We start from the raw sequence: 9,945 nt of genomic DNA on the forward strand, positions 1-9,945 counted from the left end.
AAAACATACTAAACATGTCCCGCAAGTAGTCTTAACTAAAAATACTAGTATTATTTTCTCTACTTGACATTCAACAGGCAAGCAGAGGTAAATGACTACAAAACTCTGGTGAGTACATTATGTGGGAAAGGTTGCGTTATGACGTTTCTTCTACATAGCTCATTCTGAATGACTTCTGCAGTGCAGTGAAACTCTAGTTGCCTTCCATTGATTTTGATGGAACTCTTACAAGAAAAATAAATTCAAGACCAGTCACATTACCCACACTACAGCCTTTATTTGAACATAGGAATCAAACTGATTTGGAAATTAGTACAATGTCAGGTACATAATAAGCAGTGCTTTCATCTGTATTAAAAAAAATGAGTGCATGTAAAATCTAAAATGCGTTAACGAAATCTGGGTGAAACAATGTGATTTCCTAGTACTATCTCCATAATTAAAACAATTGTAACAAAGACTTGTGATTACACCATTAATATTTTCTCAGAAAATAAGCCTGAACTGTCACTTTCGGACATAGAACTGGAACTGTTACATGTGAAGAACTAAATTATTGACTGCATTCACACAAAGCTACATTGCAGAGAGAGAGAGAGAGAGAGAGAGAGAGAGAAAGAGAGAGAGAGAGAGAGAGAGAGAGAGAGAGAGAGAGAAAGGGAGTGTTGGAGCTGACCCAGTAGGATGGGAGGGAAGATGACAACAAAAGTAGCTATTTCCACTGGAACATTAGAGAACCCCTTCTTGTTTTTTTTCTTTTCTTTTCTGGCTGTTGAGTGTTGTGATGTCACCAGTGGAATTCACCGTGTTCCAGCTGCGCTGTGATTGGAGGGTGGGATGTCCTGATCAGAGACAAATGAGGTGGGAGCAGGACTCTCCGTGAGAGCAGGTGACAGGACGTGACGACACACAGGACAGGTCCCGGACTAGAGAGAGAGCAAATCATCATCATCATCATCATCTTAAGGCATACAGTACAGCAGCTAGACTAATGAGAAACATACAAATCATAATCTCCCAAAACACAGTGATACACAATACACAAAGCAGGTCCCAGACTAGAATCATTATCCCAGACTCATCCTCATTATCATCAACATCAACTATAGCAAATCTAAAAAGACATGCTATCATGCAGTACAGGTCATGCCCAACACTGGTTTAGAAAGACTCTAACTGGGGTTTAAGTTTAAGTTAGTCTACCCAGGCAGGCCATCACACAGCCTCACGTACCTTCTGGAGCCAAAGACTCACGCAGATCTTGTGGAACATGTGGTGGCATGGCAGCTGGGTTGCAATCTCATCTTTAACATATTCACAACAGCAGATGGCACAGCACTGTTCCTGCCCTACAGACAGACAGACAGACAGACAGACAGACAGACAGACACAGAGAGAGAGAGAGAGAAAGAGAAATGGGGTAAAGGAGAGCAAGAAAGACAAAGAGAGGTACAATCAGACTGACAGAGGCACACAGGAAATGCTAATCATAAGTGTCACTCTGTGACTTGACATTAATCCATCACGTCATGTTCTACAGCTGACATCCACACGTTCCATATTCATAACCCTACACATTCACATTTCATCAGGGTTGGTCTACGTGCACACAGAAGGAACCCTTCATTCGAACACATGGCATGACAAATGGCGGCCATCTTGCTCAACGCCTGTATTTCCTGATTTATTCTCTGGGACACGATGTGTCATAAACTTGACATATGGTTCCACGGAATGAAAATGTTCTTTCCCTCACATTTTACATTATGTGCCTATCATTCATATTATGTGCTGGCCAAGCGCTGCTTACTTGGTGAGTTATTTCTTATTGTGACACTACATCATTTTCCTAAAGACAAACATCAGGACTATAACAAATTTAACTGTAGGATATTTCCATGCAGAACGCATTAGTGTGTTTGGACGCTCGGCCTGTGCTGAAGGCTCTCTTTTTCATTTCATTGTGCAACAGGGAGTACGGAGCACACTGCTGCTTGGCATCTTAATAATACCAGCTCCTTGCATGCTCTGAGACAGCCAATCAGGACTGCTGGCTAGCATATAATTTATTTTCATCTAATACAAGAGCACTCATGTTGGTATCAAGTATTGCACCGACTTTTAGCCAGCATATGTCAGTCATATAATTAATCTCGCCCAACACAGAAAATATGTTTTTGTTTGATCTTTACAGATGCTAATGACTCTTCTGATATCAGCCGTCCACCAATAAACAGAACCCTTCTCTAACAGGAACATCGTGAGCAGGGGAGTGTGAACAAGTAGAGGGGAGCCAGTGTCTTAAGAGGAGGAGATGATGGCTTACCGCTGTGGTCCTCCTGTACTGGGATCTGAGGCAAACACTCGATGATCTGCTCTGTGGCTGGAGGGTGAGCTTGCTCTACATCGATGGCCAGGGACTCCAGGTGGGCTAGCGCTGCCTGCAAACCAACAAAAAAACTATATACTTATCCAATATACTTATAAAACATGGGATAGGGGCGGTTATTGAAAGGTCCTCCACACGCACTTGTGCGTGACGTGGTCCTCCTCAATCTATCATCCAGACCTGGATCAAATATTATTTGAAATCCATTCAAATACTTGGCAGCGTTTGCTTGATCCTGCCTGGAAAGCCAGATGGTCAGGGATAGCACTTTTTTTGGTTCAACTGTACCAGGCAAACACAATCAAGCACAGATACGTATTTGAAATGCTTTCAAATACTATTTGAACCCAGGTATGCTCTGATCCACATTCAAGTAAGTCTAAGGATTGGCCTTACCTCCATAGCTTGGGCAAGGCGCTCCTCCAGAGCCATATAGGTGAGGAGCTGAGGGTCTACATAGGAGATTGCCTGGGCCATTCCAAAGCCCTCTCCAAAGTCATCAAGCAACCTGAGATAGATCAAGACAACGCCATTCCATTATATACTGTAGATCCTATTTGAACTGCACTAATATACCAAACTTGGATCTTATGCTGTGGGAATAAACTCTATTGCAGTTGTGACTTTCTTGCAGCACAATCTGCAGTCGGGAATTTCAGACACTTTACACACCTCCACTCTGCATCTAAGTCCTCACTCATGCTAGAGTCATCTTCCAGGTTGTTGTTGCCGTCGAGTATGAAGAGGCCTGGATGAACAAAGTGACTCATACCATCTGGGTCCTCGTCACTACTGCTGCCCGTCTCCTCGTTGTACATCAACCACGGAATCTCACCCTCCTCAAGTGGAGTTGAGTCCCTACAGATATAAAACAAGCTTGCAAATTAGAGTACCCACTGACACACACACACAAATAAATATAGCTTGCAGGTCAGCACTCTAAAATCAATATCCATGGAAAAGAGGAAGCCTTACTTACTACTACTACATATTCATCAGATTTATTCATCTACAACCTTGCTTGGAGTGTGCGCTGTCACTCTGCTCAATCATCATTCCAGCCCACATCCTGGTAAAGTTCCACACCACAGTGTGAACACTTGGAGGGGGCTGAGGCTCAGGCGGGGCTGCATGGTACTTACTCAGGAGGGGGGCTGAGGCTCAGGCGGGGCTGCATGGTACTTACTCAGGAGGGGGGCTGAGCTCAGGGACTCCCTCCAGACTGCTGCTGTTACTCTGCAGCTCATCCACACCAGGCAGAGTCTCCCAGCTCTCCTCACTGGAGTGACGTTCCTTCTCCAGCCCAGAGTCTGACGTCCATGAGGCCGACCACTCCCCCTCACTGCACTCAGAGCTTTATCAAACAACACACACACACGTCCACCTAGTAAGCGTTCACTTAATCTTCTTACTTAGCAGAGGTCTTAGCAGTAACACAGTCTTACACAGAGGTTCCCTAGCAACCTCTGCTTCCTCAAAACTCAGTTGATATTCTTCTCACACCAGCCGAAAGCCTTGTGTTCACATCCTCAAATAAGGGTTTAAAAGGTGTAGGATGTCGTTTTGTGTGTTGATACTTTCTTTGGCGACACTGGAAATCTAAAAATGTACAATATTCTACGTTTTCTAATAGCGGCAAATGTGTGCATATCCACAAAAAGTACATATGGTACATAAAGGCCAGTCTGGACCAATCGCTACCAATTTATCATGGCCATTTAGCACTATTTTGAAGCTCAAATCTACATACTGGACCTTTAACAACCATATGGACAGTAATCACAACGCAGGTAGTAGATCAAAGACTTGAGAAATGGCGTTACTGTGGCAGGAATAGTTTCTTGTCTAGATTTCAGAGCAACTCAAAAATGCATGCTGACTAGATTTTAAATGCATTTTGAACTGACATTTCTTTTAAAATATTTAAACATTTATCATTTGATGGCCAAATATGCCCAAGGTTTGGTGCATCATGTCTGAGGGTCTGGTTATATACATCACTAAAGGGCTATAAAGTTAGTGTGATGACAATACCTTTCCTCTGCCTTTATGAAGGGAGCATACTTCTCATTGAAGTCCTCAAGATCTTCCCAAAAGTCATCTTCATCGTCTGAATGTATATTGCAACAGGCCTCTGTGTCTTCCCTCCTCCTCTCTACCACGTTAAACTCAGCGGGGGGGAAATTAAAGAGAAAGTCCTGGTTTGGTCTCTCAGTCTGTGTTAGAAAGAACGGTGGCGCAGACACACACTTGGTCTGGCTGGCTTGTTTACCAGACCCACTATGTCCTTCTTCACGAAGAGAGCTTTTACTCTTTTCCAGGTGAGTTTCACTCGTCTGCTTACGGATTTTCGGTCTCACGACCATCTCTGAGGGGGTCCCCGTTTGATTGTAGTCCCTGGGCTCAGGTCCACTAGAACAGACAGGGGACACCCCGGCTGCAGCACAGTCCTCAGATGTGCCAGTGCTGTTTGACGTGTGACTGGTTCCGTTGTGCTCAGATACACTCCTCTCGGGAGGCCTTTCCTCTGGATTACAAACCGTTAAGTCTTTCTCTGATGAGTCTCTGGGGGGACAATCAGTCCCTTCACATGATTTTGTATACAAATATGAGTGCAAACCACTAAAATAGTCAAACTCTTTCCCCAGCTCAAAGATCATATCGTCCAATCTTTTCTGAAGGCCAAGGGACGGATCTGAACCGGGTTCCTCCTCCTCCTCACCACCACTACTGTCTGGCTCATAAGCATCAATGTTCACAAAGCTCAACACACTTGAATTAGAGGGGTTCCTGTCCTCCTCCTCAGGGACGGGCCATGCACTGGCCTCAGCACTTTTCTGTGAGCACCCGTTTTGCTCCAGGTCACAGGTTACAGGTTGGTCACTCCTCTTTAGTTTCTTGTAGTGGATGGAGGGGTTCTCTGCTGGTTTCCTAGAGGTTGACTGTTTTTTATTGGGGGCATCTTTGCCTGACTTCTTCTCAGGGTGAACCGAATTCGATGACACAGGAAAGATAGCTTGAAGCATTGAGGAGATGTTCCCTTTTGGAGCTGGAGAGGAGGTGAGAGAAATGTAGTTGAACCTGGAGCACAATCAAGACATCGACAAGCCCCCCCCCCCCCCCCATCTTATGTATCGCATTGTCAACACACCTACCATCACTCGCACATCTAATTAGCTAATTCACCTGCTTTGTACAGAGAAAGAAAAAAGAAAAAAGCTATTCTTGTTTGCTGAATACAGACAAGGCATGCTGCAGCAGCAACAGCCAGACATCTTTTATGGAGCAGAATAAGGGGTTTATAGGCTTAGCTGCTCACACTGCATTCCATGTCACAGGATAAATTGATCCAAACCTCTCCCTGTGCAGTGGGGTGCAGTATGCACACGCTCACTAGTTGCTTATTGGTCTTCATGTTCACATAAATGTGAGAACCTTGATACTATATCACTGTGCACAGGTAAAACAAAAACATAACATTAATGGAAAAAGAAAAATATGCTTCTTTCATGAAATAGGTGATAATCAATTCTGGCCAGAGTCCAGGTTTTTGTCCCAGCCAAGTGCCATCACACCTGATTAACTGATCTTCAAAACCTTGATTAGCTGCATCAGGTGTGTCACTGCTGAGCTGGGACAAAAGCCTACAGCACTGCGGCTCTCCAGGACCAGGAGTGATGATCCTTGGTATACAGACTCAAAAACAAGCACAGCTTCTCTTTCAGCTAATTATAGCACACAGCAAAATGGTGCTTTCTAATACTTAATGAATGCATTGCGACGTGAACGTACGTATGGAATGCTCTCTGTGGACACTGTTGCTTTCTGTATCCTGCCAGTCCGGGCATGATGCATTCCTGTGCTTGGCAGAGGTTGGGCGGAAGCTGACATAGGCATGTCTCCGGCCATATCTCCTTCCTGTGATCGTCTGATATCCACCAGCTGGTTTGGGCCAGGCTGACTTGCCAGCTTCCTGACCCATTTCTAAAAAGAGTGGGGAAAAACAACAACTTTTAAACGTGTGCAAAATTAAGTAATGAAGAGGAACTCTGAATACTAGAATCTGAGTATCACTATGTGATAGGAGGCTATATAGTATGAGCAAAGCCCAACAACATATTGCAAAAATGCTTGAACTACACTCTTAGGGGGGGAAAAAGGTTAATCTCCAACAGGGACAACAGAAGAACCTTTAATTGTTCTAAGAGTGTATGAACATGACAAGAAACAGGTAAGATAGGCTAACAATAAGACACATTCATCTCCCAAATCATCCATGCAAAATCGTATTTCTACTTCTCCTGTGGCTGGAACATGTTGTATCATGTAATATTGTATTATCGTCGACATAATTATGATAATGGTTGATAGGCATAGCAATAAGAACCGTATCCACGGAGAGTATAGCCTAGAATGACAGCAAGCTAACGTTAGCTCATGTCCCAGATAGTATCTTAAAATAGTGCAAATAATTGTAGCAAATTGAGAAAGCCAAGTGGGTGAGCAATAAGCTACGCTAGGAAGCATTCCTTGCAAACTACCAGAGACATTAATATGCGACTGCAACACAATCACCAGCTGGCCAGGCATTGTTGTTTTTGCGCTATCCAGCTCAGCTGTCAAAGTTATTTGATTAATATGTCGCTGATGCGACTTACGAGGACAGTCGGCTGGGTAGCTATTTAGTAGTCTAGTTCATACTGGTAGAGGGTACTTACATTCGGGTATCTAGTAGTTTTGGAATGTTATACAACTTGGAAAATGAATTGGCCTTGGGCCCCTCAAAACCTAGCTAGCTAGCTAGCGAACTGTTTTGCTAGCTTGTCAAAGAAAGAGACTAGCTAGCTACAGCAGGCAGCTTCCTCTTTCTTCTCTCTCTCTCTAACATTGAGCTAGCTAATGGTGTCAATCAAAGTTAACCAATCATTTATATTTGCGTTACACCTTTATATATAGACACCAATAACTCGTTGTAATCGTTGCAACATTACCTGCCCTCCAGGTTATCTCCTTCCGAAACTGCAACCAAGCGGAACTGTTAGCTAGCTAGCTAACGTCATAGCAAACATTAGAGTCATATGACAGACTCTCCAATCGGCTATCAACTGCAAAGACTGCGCTGCGCATTACAAGGGATTTAAACGACACACCTCCCCCGGCTTGTGCAGTTTGATTTACAAGACAAGACCGTTTTGGGATATTTTGTTATTTCACATTGATAGCCAAATGTTGTGTTGTTAGTATCACCATAGGGCCCCATCCATTCGGAAAATATGTTTCAAACAGCTTACAGACCCTGATCCAACCCCATAACACCTCTCTAGGTTGTACATCTAGATTATTAAAAAGTAATTTTATTACACTGTAGTTCGCTTTTAATGTTTCTGTTTGATCACATCGTCAAAACTGAACAAGTGGATACTGCACAACACTGTCACCGTTGTTGGACTGGCATGTTTGTAACGTGTTTTAGACATATTTTTGAAATGTATGGCGATGCAAACAAAATATGACAATCAGGGAACTAAATATGTGTTGGTGACACATTTGTATTTTTAGTGAACTATCACTTTAAACATTAAACGGGCACACTGGTTGCGAAGTGGACTGTGGGCACAGTTATCACAACCATAACCTCTGCAGTTCAGTTGATTAAAATAGATATTACAAAAGATAGAAACGTGACAAATGTGCCTCTTCTTTCTCTCTAACTCTCTTCTATCTGTGTCTCTCTCTCTCTCTCTCTCTCACACACGCGCGCTTAAAAGAGCTATTTGATTAATTGATAGGCTTTATTCTATGGCAAAATAGGCCTACAATGATTTGATTACTTGCAAATTACCAATTCATGCTAATCAATAGATTACAGACTTTCAGTAAGGTTTCTACAGTAGCCAGTGTTGGTATTTTTTTACATCTGTGTACTCTGAACTCCGCCCATCTACTTCCGGTCAATGTAAATGTATGTAAATTACGATTTCTTCAAAATAAGAGCACCCAAATTAAACTTTATTTTGCATTTAAACATGGTAAATAGGGGTCAAGGAACCACAACAAATATGCTTATCATCTTCACAAATATATATGAATCATAACCATATAATATTTGGTATAGTATTGCCCCAGAAGGGTTTGTAATTGTTCGATTAAATCCTAATTATTATTATGAAATGGTATTGTCCCATAATAATGGGCTGTACATAACTATTTTTCAAAAATTTCAATACATCTTTGGTACCACTCTACTCCTCAACACTTTCAGAATGCATATCAGGTGAGTTTGAATCTAGAGCGATGTCATTGCAAATGTTGCTGGCTATTTACTCCAGCCATACACCTCAAAGTACCCAATTTGCACTGTGTAGGACAAAGGGGCAAGTCACCAAGTGCCTGCGTGTACAATAGTTCAATCTTCCATGAATTTGGCCCCAACCAGACACTTAACTATCACCTACAGGGTGTCATACCAATACAACAGGAATGGTTTGAGTTTTTATGATACCTGTTTAGTGATGGCACGACACCATGCCTGAGTAATTCTTGCTTAGGTCATAGGCCAAACAACTAGAACCAGTCACTACTGCTTCACTCTGTATAACCCAACGTTATAACCTTCCTCCAACCAACCGAACTATCTCTAACTTTATCCGCTACCATAATAAGACTATCTCACTTTCTTTCAACTACCCAGCAAATCTATTTAATTATCTTCAAACCTTTTCCACTACCAAAATAAGACAGAGAGAGAGAGGGGGGGGGGAGAGTGGAGAGAGAAATTGATATTAGCTTAGGCCTGAATGAAACAACAATTATTAACGATGAATCATGAATGCCTATGGCAGAAATCGGAAAAATATTGTGATCCCATCACTTTCCATTCATGTTTTAAGTCGCGCTTTTATTTTGAAGCCGCGAATACGGCGAAAAGCGAAACCCTTAAAATGATGGCATATTTTCGTCACCAAGTGATGTCAGAGAGAGTAGGCGTATACAAGTTTCAATTCTCCCACATCCAACTATTGTGGCTTGGGGAGCGAAGGGATCGCTTCAGTTGTGAGATTGTTTTTTTTAGAAACTGGCAAGGAAAATATAAATTGCGCGCTCGTGGATTTTTTTCTTCCAAATCTAAGCATGTTTAGTGCATTTTGTGACGTTACCAATCTATCGGACCATTTTCCACAGATGCTGCTTACGTTTGTGACGATCTGGCGTCACATCTGGAGAACTCTCTCGTTTTAAATTCCAGATGTTTAAAATAGGAATCAACCCGATCACACAGACCTACCATTTGGAGACCTTGGGAACATCATTGGGGATATAACGGGCGCTGATATAGGCTATTTCAGATCCAGGCAACTGTTTTAAAATGATTTATGGAGCTAATGGCAAACTTTTGCGAACACAATTTATTGAGGAATATTTTGGAAGGTGCAACTGCTCGATCGGATAGTTAGATCAATGCCTTGAAAACTATGGAGATGGAAAGCCTTAACGCATTGCGCGGTGGACTATAAAAACCTCAAATTTACCTGTGCGACTCAAATGAAAGTTGTGAG

The 9,945-nt window shown here is 42.5% G+C and overlaps 1 protein-coding gene across 2 annotated transcripts; it reads right to left on the minus strand.

Moving 5' to 3' along the window:
* Positions 1–263: 263 nt before the first annotated feature.
* pja2 (praja ring finger ubiquitin ligase 2) lies at positions 264–7,498 on the minus strand. Of its 2 annotated transcripts, none has more exons than XM_083669539.1 (9): positions 7,381–7,498; positions 6,182–6,373; positions 4,424–5,438; positions 3,576–3,743; positions 3,062–3,247; positions 2,786–2,897; positions 2,327–2,441; positions 1,234–1,349; positions 264–926 (listed from the first exon to the last, which is right to left on the minus strand). In XM_083669539.1, exons 2-9 carry the CDS (start codon positions 6,369–6,371, stop codon positions 801–803), a joined length of 2,028 nt encoding a protein of 675 aa, XP_083525665.1. In that variant the 5' UTR covers positions 6,372–6,373; positions 7,381–7,498; the 3' UTR covers positions 264–800. The 2 variants fall into 2 exon arrangements, with proteins under 2 accessions (XP_083525665.1, XP_083525666.1); XM_083669540.1 differs by lacking the exon at positions 7,381–7,498 and adding an exon at positions 7,108–7,245.
* Positions 7,499–9,945: the final 2,447 nt, after the last annotated feature.

Source organism: Argentina silus (genome assembly GCF_951799395.1).
Source record: "Argentina silus genome assembly, chromosome: 5".
NCBI lineage: Eukaryota > Metazoa > Chordata > Actinopteri > Argentiniformes > Argentinidae > Argentina > Argentina silus.